The following is a 19406-nucleotide window of genomic DNA, read 5'->3' on the forward strand; positions in this document are numbered from 1 at the left end:
CCCTCCCCATATCAAAAGGCTGCTATAAGTGAATTAATAAGTAGGTCACTGAAATATATTCCTGAGTGACAAATATAGTGTACTGTGCATTACATACTAACAAATGTATTTCAAAAATATGTATTCTTCATAAATATATACATGCATAGTGGGTAATGGAAACCTCTAAAGAAGGGAGCTGGGTGGTTGGAAGAGTGTGTGGCTGGGGCATTTACTTTTCCACAAATACTTGTACCCTTGCCATTTTTAATGTGTACTTGTTTTACCACTTTCATTAAACCAACCAACTGACCAAATAAAGTTTGTTGTCAGGCCTAGCAGACGTAGAAAATGAGACACCTTGAGAGAACCAATATAAACATCTGGATTGTTGACAGAATTGACTTTGACTAAACAATTCTATCCATAGCACAGTCTCACATTTAATTGAAACAGATACACATTTAACGTGTGCCTGAAAGAACTGTTTGGTTTGGATAGGTAACCCTATGGTAGTAAAATACTAAGGACTTTCGTTTTGATGCTATAACATGCGACCAGGCCCATTCCGATTTTAGAAACCTCTAGGGGCAAAAAAAAAAAGAGGAACAGATGACAAGGGGAATGGATGATGGTAAGGTAAAAAGAGGAGAGAGAAGACTGAGTGTCAAATGTTTTTCCTTGGGATTGAATTCCCTCAACCAAAGTCAGGAAGGCAAAGACAGTTCAGCATAGGAAACAAAGAAGGAATTATTGGGGAAACAATGGAGGACTTCTTCCGATCACCCGATTAGAATCAATCTGAGAAAAAATGGATATATGCTGACTGTTTTTAAAGCTCTGGTTTCATTCTGGAAGTGTGAACACAGAGTGAATCATGGGAAACTTCATATAAATCTTGGACTCTGCATGTGCGAATATTTAAAGTGTGAATATTTATAATGGTGATATAAGATGCCTTCCTGAAATTTATCTTGTTGTGATGGCATAATTAAGTCCTCGACATTTTCAGTACAAAAGTAAGTAAAATAGAACTTTTAAAGAAGATCAGTGAAACTGTAATGAGAATGTATTTTCACAAATGCGGTTGTTTTTCCTTTCCTTTCTCTCAGGGTCAATGGGAAGTTGGTGGCCCTGAAGGTGATCAGGCTGCAGGAGGAAGAAGGCACCCCGTTCACAGCTATCAGGGAAGGTAGGCACTTATCCTTATAATCGTTGTCTTTGTGGTTGTATAGTGCCTCTTGTTATTTAAATCTTATACATCGCTGGATATGCTGAGTCTAAAAGTACTTGCGTTTATCTCATTGGAATGTGTGCACTGAAACTTAAAAAAAATAGTATCTCTTATGATCATATGGTATCATGTTAAGTCAAAGAAGACCACTGCTCTGTGTACTTGTGTGTAGGAGATGAGGACAATTCTGTAGATAACCTAGACATTTTCACACCTGATTTTCTTTGTGTAGCTCCTAAGAAACATTATAAACTAAAATTGTCATGCATTCTTAACCTTTAAGGAAAATTCTTAAAAATGGGGAAATAGTTTATCATATTAGTCATTTGTATTTCTTCCACTTATCTGTTCCTATGAGTTGAAATCCAAAGGAGGCCTGGCGTCTCTGAGATTAAAGTCCTTGATTGTTCACCACACGGTGAGTGTGGTTGGAGACCACTGCCGGAGACAGATGTGGCAGTCAGGTACTGAAAAAATATGCTGACCTAGAAACCCTATGGAGGCATTTCTATTTTGTCTTATAGGATTGCTGTAAGTCAGAATTTAATTAGTGGGTTTGGTTTGGTTTTGGGATCCTTTATGTACTTTTGGCTTTTATTATCGATTTAAAGACATTTTATATTTTAGTGCCATCTATGTTGTAATATTTTCTTCCTCTCTTTTACTTGTCCAAGAATTTCTTTTATAATGTAGGTATCTGTAATATATGGTTTTAATTTTTGAGGAATAAAATGGATCTTTCTTTGGCTCTGTTACTTCATGCATGGAAAACTTCTCTCCGCCAAGAGAAGAAAAGCTTTTCTTTTATCAGCGAGACCTAAGCGGTAACATTCAGAAATGTTAGGATGCTAACTTTTTCTCTGTTACATTTTTAAAAGTACAAATTACCTTGATTTAAATATCAGTTCATTATTCTTACATGGAAGGGTTTACTACAAGACAGATTTCTGTGGTTTACTACAATAGTATTATCAAAGGCAAGGTATTACCGAACTTACCACTAGTCTTATATATTTTTCAAAATTCTCATTGTGACTTACACCTTTATACTCAATTGTGATTTACACAATTATAATCAGTCTAATTGGTTGTAGGAGCAACGTCCTGGCTGTTTCCACTTCTTCGTCTCGCGCTCTCTTGTCAGTTTAAGCCAGCGTGGATGCCGTTTTCCCTGTGGAGCTAAACCTTCTTAGCCAGTTCACTAGTTGATCGCGGTATTGCTAGATCAGACAGACACCTCCTGGCCTTATTCACTCCAGGTTTAGTAGATTGTGCATGGTCGAAACATTCTCTTCAGTGACACTAGCTTTTTATAAAGTTTTTCACATTCTTCTAGACTGATTTTAGTTTTAAGTAGGGCATCGAAGTAGTTCTAAACCTGTTCAAGTGATGGTTGATGCAGTCAAATTAGAACCAATACAAATTGGTGAACTAGGGTGAATGGAATGATAACCAGAGAAATACAGGTCCAAGTCCTGGGATTGGAGACTTGAGGGAGTTGTAGTGACCTTTCACCCCAATGAGGGAGATCGGGTTGTTGTCCGTGTAGTCGGCCGGCTTTGTTGCTCGGGTCAGCATTGTTTCTGCTTACTAGTCTAGACTTGACTATTGTACAATATGTATGCTGCCCTTGTTTCCTAGGAGGGAGATTAAGGTTCATGCGGGATGTTGACTCATTATTTTCCCTGTTCCTTTTATGGTTCCAGTATGCCACATTTTACAAATTCGAGTTTGTTCCAGATTTACATCACTGTCTGTGACTGAACTAGGCAGGTCTTATTAGAACCCTTGTTTTAGGACAAACAACAGCTTTTTTTTCTCTTATCAGCATTTTTCCATGTGATTTTATCACAGCAGCGATAAATGAATGACCCACTGTAAGAATCGCTTGTCAGCATCATCTGACCTCTTCTGACTTCTCAAGGGAGACGGAGAGTAAAACCCAACATCTGCATCAGTCCAAGGTCGATTCCTGTGAGGCAGAGGTCAGACATGCCTGCACCTTCCAACCTTTATACACCTTCAAATCTTTACACATCCTATACAAATTGTTTTTCACATGCTGCTCTTTGCTTACTAGCTGAATTCTGTAATTTGTTGTAATGTCGACCTGTAACACACAGAAAATACCTATTATTAGAGGTTTATTAGTGCAATTAAGGTTGAGATATGCTCAGTATAGGGTTCTTTGGTCAGCTGCCTCTTCTCAGCCATGTCCGCAGGCAAGCGTCTCTCTGGTCCTTGACTTCTGAGCCATTTGGCCTCTTAGCCTCTACCCTGCTTGGGCTGTATTACAGAGCTCTTGTAGTGCTGCCAATAGATTCCCAAAGGTACTTATTTCTACCAGTAGCCTCAGTGTAAAGCCTTTTGCCTCTAGTTCCATCGTCAGTGTGGTAGTTACATAATCTGCTGTCAATTTGAGGCTTAAGAGTGAAGGGGTGGATTTAGCCTGTCAGTCAGACCACAGCTGGATGGACTGATTTGGAGGCGCTAAGAAGATAAATAGCCCCCTTTGTGGCAAGACATGCTCATTAACTGGGAGACATTACTGATGACAAGCCTGATAGAGGAGCCACATGGAACCCATGCCAGCACTAAGATATTTACACTGTCACTTGATCCACAAGTCTTCCCACCCACTGGCCAGTGATCTTCCTGCACTAGGCATCATTGCATGTGTTGCGTGAGTCTGAAGAGGACTTTGTAGATTGGTATCAGACATATGGGCTCATATCAGATTTATGGACATAATCTAGACTGGGATATGTTTTCAATATTCAATTGCTCTTGTACATAAAGCTCTTTCTTGTACACATATGAGTGTCTTTGCATTTGTTTCTCTGGTCTACCCAGACTAACACAGTCACCAAATCTAGCTCCCCAGACAAATACTCAGGAGGTGCTCCACAGCAAGCCTTCTACACAAAGGCACTCGGATTTCTCCCTCCACAGGCCCAGCATCCTGCTACGCTACCTCATATTCTTGGTGCTGCTGGTACCCCTCTACACTTCTGTGTTGCTCTTCAATAACACATGTCCCTTTCTCCTGGACCAGCGCACAGAAATCAGGAGATGCAGTGCGCAGGGGTCTTAGGTTCCAGGGAACGTACTCTACTACCAGTTCATCTTTCTCGAAAGTAGAGAAATCCTCTTGGCCAGTTCTGAGATGACCTGTTTTAATTTAAGTCTCACAGGATGAAGAACTGGCCAATCCCGGCCTTCAACTTCTACACACTTTGACTGGTTGCCACATGGGTGGCATAGACTGTATATACTCGACTATAAACCAAGTTTTCCAACACATTTTTAATGCAGTTTTTATGGTAAAATTGGGTGCCTTGGCTGATATTCGGGTTGGCTTATGCTTGAGTATATATGGCACCTTATTTTCATTAGCAGAAGGTTGTCCAATCTCCTTGATGGGCCACAGCACCTCACGTTTGTACAGTCACGCCCCGTCATTAGGCAGGAGCAACACAGACACGTGCGCCATATCAGCTCATCCACTGCACCACCCCATGTTGTCTCTGTCTCCATTCTTGCATGCCATTTGCCTTCTTGGCGTCTCCTCTTAAATCCAGCAAGATCTAAAAAGGCTAATGCATCACGGCCAAATGGGGTTGTTTTGAGAATTGACATATGCTAGTTCAACATTTGGAAATCAATCAATGTATGCCATTCATCTCAATTATAAGACATCTAAAATGGACTTATGTTTGCCCACTATATTTCTTTTCTCCTCATTTAAGTAATAGCAGCTCCTGTTCCCCTCCTTCTCCAGCACACCCTATTGGTTACTCTGTAAAATGATCTTGCACCTGTCTCTTTGCTGCAGTCCCCCGCCTAGGGCATTGTCAGGTCTTGCTTGGGCATTTGCAATAGTATCTTTTTCACTCCACAATGTTCCTCTTACTTTTCCTTACTACTGCCTCTTCATGCTTTAACCAGTATGATCTTTTTAGAAAGCTGAACTATTACTTTTTCCCCCCTTCTTGTAAAACCGTCATTAAAGTCCAGTGTGACTTACTTTTCCTCAAACATATAATAGAAATTCCTGTCTGTGGCTGGAATGATTTCCTTGGCCTCTCCTCAGCTAGCAAAGTCAATTCACATATCATCTCATTAGACCAGCATCTTACTTTCCTTTATTTGCTACACTGTCAGTCTCTATAATTCCTTGATAGTTCTTATTGGGATCCAACATTAAATATTTTATCTCCTCCCTACTAGTGTATCATCCTAGTGAGTTCCAGGACCTTGCCTGGTAGTTCATTGCTGTTTCGTTTGCACCTAATGTGGAAATCACATGCTGTTTGTGGAATGTCTTTAATGGAAGTCATCTTGCTAGATTGTATGGATAAGACCCAGTAGCAAATTTAAATTTTGCTCTCCAGAACTTTGCCTTCTAAGGAGGTGATAAAAACAACAACAAAACCACACTCCCTGCCATGCGTCCATGTTGGCTCACTTTGACCTGATCAGACAGAAGAGAACAGCTCCTGTGGGTTCGCGAGACTGGAACTCTCAGCTGGAGTAGAAAGCCCACCCTTTCTCCCCAGAGCAGCGGGTGGTTTCAAACGGCAGACCTTGTAGTTGGCAGTCCCACACATAACCACTGTACCACCAGGATTCCTTAAACTCAGCTTGCCCACCATCCGGTCTCAGCTCATCGTTTGGGTTTCTGAGTCTGCAACTCTTTATAGGACTAGAAAGCTTTGTCTTTGTATGAAGGATCAGCTGGCTGTTTAGGACTGCTGACTTTGTGGTTAGCAGCCCAGTGCACAAACACTACACCACCACATGGGGTATAGAGCACAATAAGTGGAGGGAGAAGATGAGGTGTCATATCAAGACCGTAAAACATAATGAAAAATAAGTATATGGTACAGAAGGAAGTGCTACAAAGACATTTATCTTTTAGTAAAGAGGGATGTAGGGTGTCAACTAGACCTTGTAATTGTCAATGATAAACCTAGCTAGAGGTGGAAGGTGCATTCTGAACAGATACAGAAGAATGACTGGCATTGGAAGGCTATGTCTTTGCCAAGTGCAGTAAATAGGAATGGCTTAGATTAGGAGTTCTCAGTTGGTGGAGGTGGAAAGGTGAAGTAGTATTTGCTTTGTAGGAAGTGTTTTGTCCTTTTAATGATTGGGTGGCATATCTGTCGCTGAGGGGGTGGGAACTAAATACACACATATTCTAAATCAGAGGTTGGCATAGGGCCTGCTGCCTGGTTTTATAAGTAAAATTTTATTAGAGCTCTGTTATATCAATTCATTTACTTATTGTCTCTAGCTGCTTTCACAGGCAAAGTACTACTGGCCTTCAGAATCGGAAGTACTGACTATATGGCTCTTTATAGGGCATGGCAGATGGTGGAGGGGGGGCATGATGTTGCTAACCCTTGCTTTTATACAATGGATAATTGCTTTATACCCCAAAATGCCTACTGAGCATTCATTCCTGCAGGTGAAAAAATCTCTCTATATTCATCTGAGTCTAATTCAATTATCACAAATAACTCAATCATCACCAAGTCTAACTCAGATAAACACAAAGTATGCTGTGTACAGATTAATATGAATCAAATTTGAGAAATACTACTGCAACATAAATCAAGAGACTTTTTTTTGTTTGCTTACACCATGATTGCAACTTGTTTACACTTCTCAAAATATACATACCCAATAACAGTGTTGCTTCTGTAACTTAAGTCCCTGCTATAACTCCCGTGGATCATCTGTAGTAGTTGTATTCATACTGACTCTGTATATCGATGTGATCACTGCCTCTCCTTTCAGTGCAGTTTGTGCCTGACTTATTTATAGATGAAAAGATAATGGTTTTATTTTATTTTCAACCATGCTTTAGTCAAGAATATAATCATAAAAAAAAAAAATCCTGGGTAGGCAGAGCTGGGACAAGACATCAGTAGTTTGTGCTTCAGGTGAAGATGAGGCACACAGTTCAGCTGCTGAGAACATTGGGGAGACAGGAGCTATATGTTAAAGGGGTGGACTACAATTTACACGATCCTGGCGCTGTGTGTGTTCCCTGGACAAAGTCCTGTCAGTCTGCCCTGTTTTGTTATGCATTACTTTCTAGTTTTAATTCCATTTCTGTGAGCTTTTTGAAGGCCCCTTGTATTAAAACATTTTGGGGGGAGGATGTTTTTTTTAGGTGCTAGCTTGTTGGCTCTTACTCAGTATCAACCTGTATGTTCAACAGAAGGAAACATCACCATATCCTGTCCTTGCTACGTGTATTCCCTTTGTTGCAGCTGCTGTCAATCCAAGGTGTTGAGATGTTTCTCTTTTCACCGACTCTCTACTAAGAATGGTGTCCTTCTCTGGTCACTACTCTCTCTTATAGCACTTTAACAGTACAGGGGATGAAGTCTAACCATCCTCACGTAGAAGGAGCATTCTCTCTGCACTTTGTCCGAGACAGCTTTGTTCATTCTTCTGACAGCCCATGATACGCTCAGTGTTCTTTGTCCACACCCTGATTCAACTGCATCTGTTCTGAGAAATGCTGATACGAGAGGAAAATAGGAGGAAAATGAAACCGAGGCACAGGCATGTCTCCTACTATTTGTAGAATGACTTGGCACTAACCAACATAGCCCTCCTGTTGATGCTGGCCTAGGTTCAAGGTTAAGAGCCAGCTCATAATGGTATGGATCCAGTGTGACAGGTGGGTCCTCAGTGGGAGATGCAAGGGAATTAGCAAGTAGGATCAAATTAAGTTGTTGGTGATTTGTCTGTTCATATTAGCATGATATGAGACAAGACCCTTGGGCGCATTAAAGAGTATTGTGCTATCCAGAGGACTAGAGATGATAATATGATGGATCCATGGTTGCCTAGGACTCATCCTGGCCAGAGTGATGGCTGGATTTGTTTGGCAGCTTAACTTCCTTCTAATCCTTGAGATGAGGTTAGGAAGTAACCGTGCTCTGTGGTTGTATTTGAGAATTCTGGTCACTGTTCTGGGGAATTATGGAGCCACCAAGGACTTTGGAGCTTGGCTTTAATAGTAACTTGAATCATGTTAGGATCTGATATAGATGAGATGAGGAACCTGGAAGCTGATAAATGAGTCATTCAAATTTGTGTAGACTTGAGATAATGAAAGCCTGGGTTTCTGGGAAAGCAAATGATAAAACAAAACATAACTATGTGGCCAGGAAAGAACCTCTAGAACTAGGTGAAGCACTGGTTCTACACGATTCAAGAAAAGAAAAGATCACAGATAGTGAATTTATCAGAAAAGAAAATATAAGTGATTTTGAATTTGAGTTTGGTGCCATGGAGAGAAATGATTTCTGATTGTATACATTTGAAAAGGTTGTTAATTAATTCCATCTCATCTTTGACAGGAATTTGTTTATTTTATAAACTTTATATGATTAGTGAAGTCCATAGTTACTTATTTGGGTTGAGGCCCAAAGAGGTAAGATGACTGAAACACTAGACATGTGCCCAGACATGCTTAGATTCCAAAACAGCGTCCTGCTGACTTTTCGGAGCGGTGGAAATGGGTCTTAGGCATTTCATGTTTGCGAGACACTTAAATGAAAATGCCTTCTTAGTGACGTAGCGGTGTAGCTCACAAAATAGTATAGCATCTCAGCATATATTTAACATGATTCCTCAAGTATAAGATCTTTGTGGAAGAAAAATCAGATAGTTGAATGTAGTAGATGTCAGAAAAATTGTTGCATTCAGCGGCATTCACTGCAAAATGACATTATCTTTTGACGACAAAACGTGGGTGTGAGTGAGATTTCATGTGTTTTCAAAGTAAAAGGTGATGTTTTGAATACATTTTTCTTGAGACAAATGATCCGGTAGTAAGAGGAAGAGCTAGGGTGTTGGTCATGTTTGTTATTTGTTCTTTTGACCTCTCATCCTTGCCTTTCATAGTCTTCTTTTTCTTCTTCTTATCTGTGGAAGGAAAAGCTATCCCCATTACTCAGCTGTTTTATCTTTCGATATTAGCGCTTCCAGGAATCCCAGTACAGTGACTCTTCTGGTATACAGAGGCAGGTCTAGACCTATGTAGGAGGTGGTGGGAGACAGCCGGGACACTCTCCTACCTTGACAGTGGTTAGGAGGCTGCCTTGCGTGTTCAGTTGAGATGGTACACTTGAATCTGAGTTAGCCATTTTTCTCTTGGGGTCAATTTCCTCATTCACAAAACGTCAACAGTAGAAAGATTTCAAACTGGAAACGATAAAGCAGCTGTCAAGTGGCTGCTTGCCATTGAGAGGATTACCTCTGAATTTGGATATTCCCACAGAGAATTTCCCCCAAAGTGGAAATACTTGAAAGCTACCCTAATTCTTACCTATTATTTATGTCCAAAGATGGACTTTGAATTTTATCTTGTTGAGTCTGAGTGCTTAATAGTTTAATTCAGGTTCAGAAAACCAGATGCATCGTGCCCTTTCAGCGTTGCTAGTGCTTTGCAACTGCTTCTTTTGATTGCAGCTTGGAGAACTTGATACCAGCTTTGCGGAACAGCCTCTCCACTTTAATGACCGGTTCTTGTGCAGCAGTCACAGTGTGTGGTAGTCATGAGAGAGGGCCAGGAGACACAGGGAGGTCTGTGAAATGCTACAGGGTAGTCCTTCTTTAAACTGACCTTAATATGTACATCCTGACGGTTTGGTATGCTAGTCTTAAGACGCTCAAAACGTTGGCTAAGACTTCCTCAGACAAGGAATGGAGTGGAGGAAATCAATAGTTTCTTAAATCTGTGATGATTTCCTTAGATGAGAATGATGCTTAAATAGAAATCTAGATACTCTACTAACAAACAATTATAATAGTAACAGTATCAATCAACTATATTTAGTATCTTTTTTTTTAGAAGGAGAACATGGTAAATTTTAATCCTTTCTTTACAGGTTATCTAGACCACTTTTGATTAAGAAAACTGCGCCGGCAGTGGCACGTGCGTCAGTTCTCCACAGAGCCCTGCTCTGCAGGGAGGGGTCTGAATGCACTGCTGGGGTCTCCGCTCACACTCTCTGGAATCAGTCGTGGCAGATTTTAGTCCACAGGTCGCTTTTCCCTGTATTTCTTTGTACTCTTCGGCGTTCTTACAGAATATTTTACGGTCCTTAGAGTATTCTTCAGCTAGGGCAGCCTGGAGTGGGAGCTCAGGCTGGGGGTCGTTGAAAGTGTTATGGGGACTGGAGGACTTGGTCAGTTTGGGTGGCTGGCTTCCAGGTTTCAGCGCTAATCACAGGCAGGCCGACCTGCCCCTTCTTGTCGATGTTCGGGTGGTAGATCTTTGTTTTAAAGGTGATCTGCGGTGGTTTGAAGGGGTACTCTGCTGGAAAGTTGATTTCAATTCTGAAGGCTCCCTTGTCATATGGAGGGTTGTCAGGAACAATAAGCACTTGCCAAGTCAATAAATTAGCTTCATCAACCTGGATGTTATGCAGGTTTTTCATTCCACATTTGCGGATTTCTTTAAGCTCCTTCATCAACCTCCTGCTGGCCGCCATCATGGATCTGGTGCTGCTGCTGTCCCTTTATTTAGTATCTTTATATACTATGTATGCCCATCCAGGCCCTGGTCTCAAGTAATTCTCAACTAGTATCTCACAAAACCCTCTAAGGTCATGTCTACTTCAAGGTGAAGAAAGCGAGGCAGAGAAAGAAAGATGGAACTACTTGTCCAAGGTCACAGCCAGCACAGGGTGGACGTGGGCAATTGCACTTAAGAGCCTGCACCTAAACATTATACTATGTTTTTGACAGAGAGATCTTAAGGTAAAAAGAAAGAAAAAAGGAATCTATGCTGTATTTTGTTTTCATACTGAGGGTTGCATTATTACCATTTGGGGGAGTCAGGTGGGAGGTAATCAAAACACATTTTTTCAATAAAGATAGGAACATCCTGGTAGAAGAAGGAGGTCAAACACAGGATGGAAAAGTGTGATTCAGCAATGTAACTAAGGGGAAGTAGCAAGCATGGAGCAGAAAGGAAGGGAAGAACCCCTTAAGGTAAGCTGTGTGGTATTGGTACCGAGGAAAGGGCACCAGCGAAGGGCCTCCTGGGGCTTACTCACCTTCTGCAATGCAGCTGGAGGGCAGGCCTGGTGAGGAAATCATTCACTTTGTTTCTATTATGTTGATTATTGTTATTTTGAATTGTTCACCATCTTGCAATGGTTTCTAAATTATCAAGTAGGTTTATAAACAGAGTTTCTAGTAAGCTTTTACCCCATGTGAGTGTGACATCTGGCCCAATTCATTGGCCGACCGATTATATTAGATGCCTTCCAAGGATCTGTAACTCTAGGACTCTCCAATGTTCGAGCTCATCTTAGACGTTTCTGAATTGAATCATTTTATCGACATTCCTTGTCCCATCATCATGTGAAGTATATTAATCCTAAATAATTTAGGAGCTAAGTCATACTTTCAACATCCTCTCATTCAGGGGCTTCTAACTTGTAAGCATGTGGTAGTCACACTGTCTATTTAACCTTTAAGGTGTATTTTAACAAATTGTATTATTATCCAGCAGGAGACAGTTTCCGAGCAATTAAAGCCTGAATTCTGAAGAGTCGTTGCCTAGATTAAAATTTGATCTCCATTCCATACTAAGTATGTGAGTCAGTTAAATGATCTATGCCTCAGTTTCCTCACATGTAAAAGGAGGAATAAAATACAATGAGCCCCATAATGTTGTTGAGATAGTATATTCATTAAATATGAACACAAGGCCATGTAGTAGAAATAATCCAGGAATAATGAAAATCTGGAAATAAAAAACACATCAGCTGGAATTGAAAATTCAGCCCAAGATTTGGATGGTAACTTAAGGAAATCTTCCAAAAGCAGATCATGAGGCATCTTCTATGCCCTTTGTGAGGCTAGATGAGAATTTTCTGGTGCGTGGCTTCTCTTTACTTGTACTTCTTTGTTCTCTTTCCTGGAGGCGTCCTTCAGCTCTCTGGCCTCTTGTTATCTTCAGTTTTAAAGCAAACCACTAATTTTTTGCCTGGAAGCTCTGAGTAGCTAGAGCTGGAATGTGGACTTGGCCTCAGGGCAATGAAAATAGCCCTAAGATGTCTGCAAGCCCGGTTCTTTGCTTGAATCTCCTACCTGGAGAGTTCAAGTTTGCTGGCCATGTTCTGGGGGAACTGAGTAAGACTCAAGGTTTGAGGTTGTCTCACCCTTTGACTCTTTTAATTGAAATTACCTATTTTCAGTTCAGGTCACATAGCTAATCTAGTGGGCTAAAAAGTATTGAAATAATTAAGTCCCCCGTCCTCCCCTCCCCCCAAAAAAAAGAGAGTAAAGAGATGACAAATGTGTTTGGGAAGTACTTAAGATGGAGACCAGACTGGGTTGTACCAAACCTGCTTTTTGATGGAGATAGAGGTTTCTGGGATTGGGACCTGCATAGTCAGAGGGAGCCAATGAGAAGGGAGGGCATAAAGCAGGGTAGGAGGCTGATGGTCTGCCATTCATGTGGCATTTGTTCAGTCAGTTGTCCCTAAATTGTTGAGCTTAATACGTGTTTTCACGTATTCATTCCTTTTAATCCTTTGTGAGAAGGGTTGATCTTCGTCTTCATTAAAGAAAAAAGAAAAAAGAAAGAACCAAAATTAGTATCCAAAGTCAGACAAATAATTGAGTGACAGATGAGGTAGTTCAGTGCCCAGAACAATACTTGTCACATGGTAGGCACTCCCATTCATGTTGAATGTGAGTATGTGAATGCATTCCAGGGTTAACTTTCTTATGATCAAAATAGTATATAATGGCTTTTCAGACTGCTAAAAAGCAATGATATGTATCCCTTGTTCCATGCCGGAGGCCTGGGCTCCATCCATGTTTACGGAACCTCCAGTGCAGCCATCATCTCTCTGACTACGTAATGGAGTCTTGCCTGTTGCTGTGAGGTTGAGTAGATTTAGCATAGCTTCCAGACAGGAAGAGAGAGGTGGCAATCTACTTCTGAGATTCTGCCAATTAAACCCTTCTGATCGCAATGATTTAGTCCCATTATTGCTGGGTCACAGACAGTCACAGTTCAACTTCATATCAACCCACAACACATACAAGAAGCAGAGGGATGAAGTTGGTAACATGTTATAAAGTCAGGAAATTTTAGTCTTGGCTGTGGCTTTGCCACTAAGCTGTGTGATCACTTAACATTTTTCAGCTTCAGTTTCTTCATCTTTGAAGTTAAAGGGTTGGACTGATCTTGGAACTTTATGGTTAAAGTAGTCATACCAGCAACAATCAATACATGGATAAAGTATCTGTAATTATACCATCAGTATTCTTGAGACACACATGCTGTTATGGGATTCACACTTTTTATATGAAATAATTTCTCTTAAATTCTCCAATAGTACTTTTATGTCTGCCACTGCAAAAATCAACATGGATTGCTTCAAAATGCTTTCTAATTGACAGGCACAATTTTTATAAATGGAAGATAAAATCCATGAGTCTAGAGTTTAATTCTGAGTAAGTTTCTGTAAATTGCTACAATTGTTATTCTTTGTTAGTCTGAGTATTTTAATGGGTATCTGCCAGTTGATACCAACAACAACACTAACAAAAATCAAGCTGCTGGATTGTATGATTTTAAAAGCTATGAAAACCACATATATATGTTTTTTAATGTTTTCATTTTTAAATAACAAAAGTTTTTCTTTTTCTTTGACCAAGTAACTGATTCCTTGCCTGTGTTAGGTTTTTAAAAATTTATATTATATTTTGTCCTATTTTTATCAACCACACATATAAATTCAGCTTATATTTAAGATACTTTTAGAATAATTATGTAAGTAATTCTAGTCTGAAAGCATTTAAAAAGTGGATATAATCCTCATGCGCTTTTTCATACTGATCTTGCTAACTTGAAAAAAAATTAACAAAAGAATCCTATGTGGCAGACTAGGTATCAATCTCTCCAAATTACAGGTGAAGCAATTGAGAGCTTCAGTTAAATAAATTACCCCATTTCATACCATTTGTTAGTAACTGAAGTGTTTCTTTCAAAAGTGATATAGTCTTCCCTTCAACATTTCTAGGCTAATTTTAAAAATGTGATGGGAATTCTTCGTCTGCATATCAAGTGCTTGTCATAATAGTAATTACCATAGCTGCTACAAGTTACTTTATAAGAAGTTAGCCTCTCGCTATACGGTTGTTACTTCTCAATATTTTGAAAAGGTTTTCTACAGCTCTGCTGCCCAAGGTATGCCCCCTAGAGGAATAGTCAAACGAAAACCAACTACAAACAACCCAGGACCAACGTCACGACCACCGGCAGGGCTGAGTTCCTTGTACTTGTATATCTTCGGGCTCTAGATTGAAGCACATCTCCTTGAATGTTTAAGGAACAGCTAAAAATTACAAACCAAATCACTACCAAAGAGTTGATTCTGACTCATGGAGACCCGACAAGACAGGATAGAACTCCCCCCAACCCCCACAGGTTTCGGGGACTATAACCCTTTATGTAAGCAGAAAGCCTCAACTTTCTCCCACAGAGTGGCTGGTGGTTTCAAACTGCTGACATTGTGGATTGCAACCCAATGCATAACCACTATGCCATCAGGGTACCTCAGGGAGTAGCTAGATGTGGGCCCAGGCATGTGGGCCACCACACCCTGAGAGCTGGTAGCACTTTGCCATGTTTCCACTGACTTTGGCTCCTGCGAGCTACCTGCTTCGGGCTTTAATTTTTCAGCATCATCAGCTTTCAGCTGCGTGCCTCTGAAGAGGACCCTGGCTAGCATTGGACCCAAGGACAGACTGGGCTGGGATGCCTTCTTGATATAAAAGTTTTCTTCTTGATCTGTACAAGCTCTTTCATATAGATAGATAGATAGATAGATAGATAGATAGATAGATAGATAGATAGATGATAGAGCCACTAGTTTTGTTTCTTTAGACAGCCGGACCGAACACAATTCATAAATGCATGAAAGAGTGCTCCGTGTGTTTAGTCATGGAAGAGACGCAAATTAAAACGGCATTTCAATCCTACCCTTTGCCGCCCTCCCAACACCAATTCGGCTTGTAAAGAGGGATTTAGGTGTGTGAATCTCTTGCACATGTTTTCTAGTGAACTTAATTTTCTCTTTTTGTATCATTGAAAAAACCATCTGGGCATTGTTTTGTGCATTCTTTAGTTCTAGGATCTCTGTTTAATTTTTGTTTTGTGACTATGGCATTTGTCCCTATAACATGAATTGAAGTGCAGATACTGGATGATTTGAGCATCTTAAACCAGGGTGAGTTTGTGAGTAATAGAACTATGTACAGAAACAAGGGACTTGGAGTGGCAGCATTTTTAGGGTCAATGTGATTGAGTTAATGCTACACATGCTGAACTTGGTTTAAGGCCATTTATCCTTAACTCACAGAATCATAAGATTTTGATGCTGAGAAGAGTCTTAGTGATTGCACAATTCAGTCCCTTTATTTTACAAAAGAATACAAAATTCTAGAGAGAAATGTTGATCATATAATGTGAATTGCCAGATGAGAATTTTGGAGACATGGGTTGGAAGCCTATAGAGAGGCGGGCCATAGATCTAGCAGTGCACCACATCTCTAAGATGTAGCTCTGGCCACAAATTCCATTTGGCTTTGATGTGCAGTGCACCCAAAGGGGGAAAAAAAAGATATTAGTCAGATTTTTCTTTATTTGTTTTTCTTTTCCGACATTCAGAATATACTTGGACTCTTCAAATGGCTGTCAACTGATGCCTATTTGATTTTTTTAACAAAAGGAAATGAATAGCATATGTGGGGAATTTTGACCAGATAGCGCATTGTGGGAAAAGATTAGAAATCGAAAGTTAAAGGACATTTTAATGTAGATCATTATGTTTTTTGAGAACACGCCATCAGAGTCAGGTCCCTGGCTATCCCCATAAGAATTGGATTGATAATACAGTGTTGTGAAAGCCCCAACTATTTGAACCTGGCCCAAGAAAAATAATTAAAGGAAGTAATAAGCAAGAACTTGGCAGTGCTTCTGCATTGTGTGTAATGATATTCCTTCCTTCTGTCCTGAAGCGCAGGGATAGTGTGAGCAGGAACCAGCAGCAGGGGTCAGTTTAACAATGATCACTTGTTCTCACAGAAGTAGTTATGATTATAAAACTTAGAGATCATTTTAGTCTTTAACAGCAGGATTGGTGGGTTTGCTTATTTAGGCGACCTTTATAATGTTGTTTAAAAGTTCTAAATGCACAATATAGTCTTTTCAAACATAGTTGTCTGTGATGTTGCTTTTGAAAGGCCTTTAATTAGACTCTGAAGATTGTACGCTTCATGGTCTGCAATTGAACATTTCTGCCTTCTCCAGTTCCTTCAGAATTGATTGTATCTCACCCTCTGCCCTGCTCATGATCATACATTTTGGAATATTGTTGGTAGTTATGGGAGCCAACAACTCAGACCATCTACCCATTCTGCCAGGCAGATTGTAAACAGAAAGAATTGGTGACCAAATGGATTTAAGTCTAGGCGCGTCAGTAAAGCCTAGCTCTTAACAGCACATACACCAGTTCACAGAAACCAGGATTATGGCGATTAACATTTAACCAATTAGTAGCTTTCCACATTATTGGATCAGAACTGCACACCTGTAACCCAAGTTCTCCTCAAGTTTTCCTTCCTTAGCTTTCCTTCCTCAGTCCTTTCTAGCAGAATTGTGAAAAGAATCAGAATTTGCCTGATGGGTTCAACCATAACCCAATTAAACTACGAAACTAGATCACCAAATACTGTCCATCCTAAATTTCATAAGGTAATTAATACAGTAGAACTTATGGATACAACACATGGTGGGATAATTAGTGCAAGAGAAAATATTTTTTTAAATTATTATTCTATCCAGAGGTGCTAAATCAAACTAAAATGTCAAAACATTTAAGTAAAGCTGTTTTCCATACAATTTTTGTTTTTCAGGTGTATTCTTTAATGTGTTCTGAATTCTGAAACGTTAGTTACAATCTGAAGAGCTATTCTAGGTACTTTTATATTTCCGGAGGACTCTATCTCAGTAGTAGATCATTAGACTATTTGGTTAAAAGTCATGCTATTTAATTCCAGATTTACTTAAGTCATTTAAAATAAAGTTACTGAAATATTTTGAGTAGGCAAGTGATACTAAACTTACTTCGTTAGGAATCATTTTCCCTCAACTTTGAAGTTTATTCATAAGATGGGAAATTATTTTTATTGAGTCAACCATGTTAAGTGGAAGTCTTGCTTCATTCCTTGAAGTAAAAAATAGGATCTAAAATTTTTGAGAAAAAGAAAATCTTATACCCCACAAAAAAGAAGTAGTATACATATACACACAGACACATATGGTTACATGAAAAATTATTGCTACTCATATTCTGTCTCATACATGCTTGGACTTACTCCAAAGAAAACATGGTTAAACATATCTCTATGATCAGTGAATGGCTGAAGACAAGTTATCTCAGTATTACTTGGCTTAGTGTCTTTGGGATGCTCCTCCTCCCTCCCCAAACCCCCACAAAATATATATAGCTGAAGGATACTTTTTGTATCATGGGGGAAGAAATTTAGGGGCAGGATTATTATTATTATAAACAATTTAAACAAAACTCAAGTGGGTCATCTTCCCAAAGCTTTGTGACATACTTTTGGAATACTGGTCATTACATAAAACGATTTTTGGATGAATCAACCATTTTGAGGACAGTTGGAAAGACCTTAAATGTGTGCCACGAATAGACAAACTATTTACCTTGATAAATTGTAAAACTGGCTCAAATCCAGAAACTAGTGGGAAAAGACCATATACAGCAGCGGTTCTCAGCCTGTGGTTTGCAACCCCTTTGGGGGTCAATGACCCTTTCACAGGGATCACCTGATTCATAGCAGTAGCAAAATTTCAGCTATGAAGAAGTAACAAAAATAATTTCATGGTTGGGGGGGTCACCACAATATGAAGAACTATTAATGGGCTGCAACATTTGGAAGGTTGAGAACCACTGATATACAGAATTATCATTGATGAAATGCCTACTGAACTGAGGGTTGAATGAAGGTCAAAAATGATAGTGGGTGCAACTGATATTAGGGGCTAGAGTGGGAGAAAAATGTTTTGAGAATGATGAGGGCAACAAATGTGCATATGTGCTTGACACAATCTATGTATGTATGGATTGTGATGAGAATTGTATGAGCCCCCAATAAAATAATTTAAAAAAAGATAGTGGGGCAGGAAAGTAAAAAGAAATAGAGGAAATAACTAGGAAGCAAAGAGCATTTCTAGAGGTATAAATATAGGCATGCACATATGTAAATATAGTAATATATAATGATAAGGATATAGATCTATGTACATATATTTAAATGTTAAGTATTAAGGTAGCAGACGGACATTGGGTCTCTACTCCAGTACTCCCTCAATGCAAGAACACTTTGTTCTAATAACCTGGCATTATATGATGCTCACCTTTCCAACAGATTGACTAAAGTCAATATGGGTGCATAAGCAAATAAAGAAAGCTGATGGTGAACGGCTATTAAAGGATATAGCATCTGGGGTCTTAAAGGCTTGAAGTTAAACAAGCAGCCATCTGTCAGGGAAGCAACACAGCTCACATGGAAGAAGCACACCAGCCTGTGTGATCCTGAGGTGTCTAAAGGATCAGGTATCAGGCATCAGAAGACCCAAACAAATACACCATTGCACATGATAGGAGTCAGAATGGAGACCCAAAGCCCATCTGTAGACAATTGGACTGTCTCTCACAGAAGGGTCACAAGGAAAGAATGAGACACCCAGGGTGCAGCATAGTACTGACGAAAACAAACGTTCTTGTAGTTCTTTAAGGATTCTCACCCCCACCCACACCCCACTATCATGATCCCAGTTTTACCTTACAAATCTGGCTAGACTGGAGCATGTATGCTGGTACAGATAAGAGTTCTCAGAATCCAGGACAGATAAGCCCCTCAGGGACAGTAATGGCAGTAGTGATACCATGAGGGTGGGGAGAAGGTATGGAGAGGAGGGAGAGAAATGGGGAACTGACTACAATGATCGGCATGTAATACACACACACACACACACACACACACACACACGGGAGTGAACAACAGAAATGTGGGTGAAGGGAGAGAGCAGAAGGTGTAATATCTGAAA

The 19406-nt window shown here is 39.9% G+C and overlaps 1 protein-coding gene and 1 pseudogene across 3 annotated transcripts in view; one reads left to right on the forward strand and one right to left on the reverse strand.

The window, feature by feature from the left end:
- Window positions 1–19406, forward strand: part of CDK14 (cyclin dependent kinase 14) — a 658689-nt gene that overhangs the window by 233941 nt on the left and 405342 nt on the right. For all 3 annotated transcript variants that reach the window (XM_013004655.2, XM_045288804.1, XM_045288805.1), the window contains one exon: window positions 1092–1171. In XM_013004655.2, the coding sequence (XP_012860109.1) occupies window positions 1092–1171 (80 nt within the window). The remainder of the gene's footprint in view (window positions 1–1091; window positions 1172–19406) is intronic.
- On the reverse strand, window positions 10274–10734 carry LOC101642445 (annotated as a pseudogene).

The sequence above is a fragment of the Echinops telfairi genome, unplaced genomic scaffold (genome assembly GCF_000313985.2).
Source record: "Echinops telfairi isolate 266 unplaced genomic scaffold, ASM31398v2 ScPeMD7_23;HRSCAF=83, whole genome shotgun sequence".
NCBI lineage: Eukaryota > Metazoa > Chordata > Mammalia > Afrosoricida > Tenrecidae > Echinops > Echinops telfairi.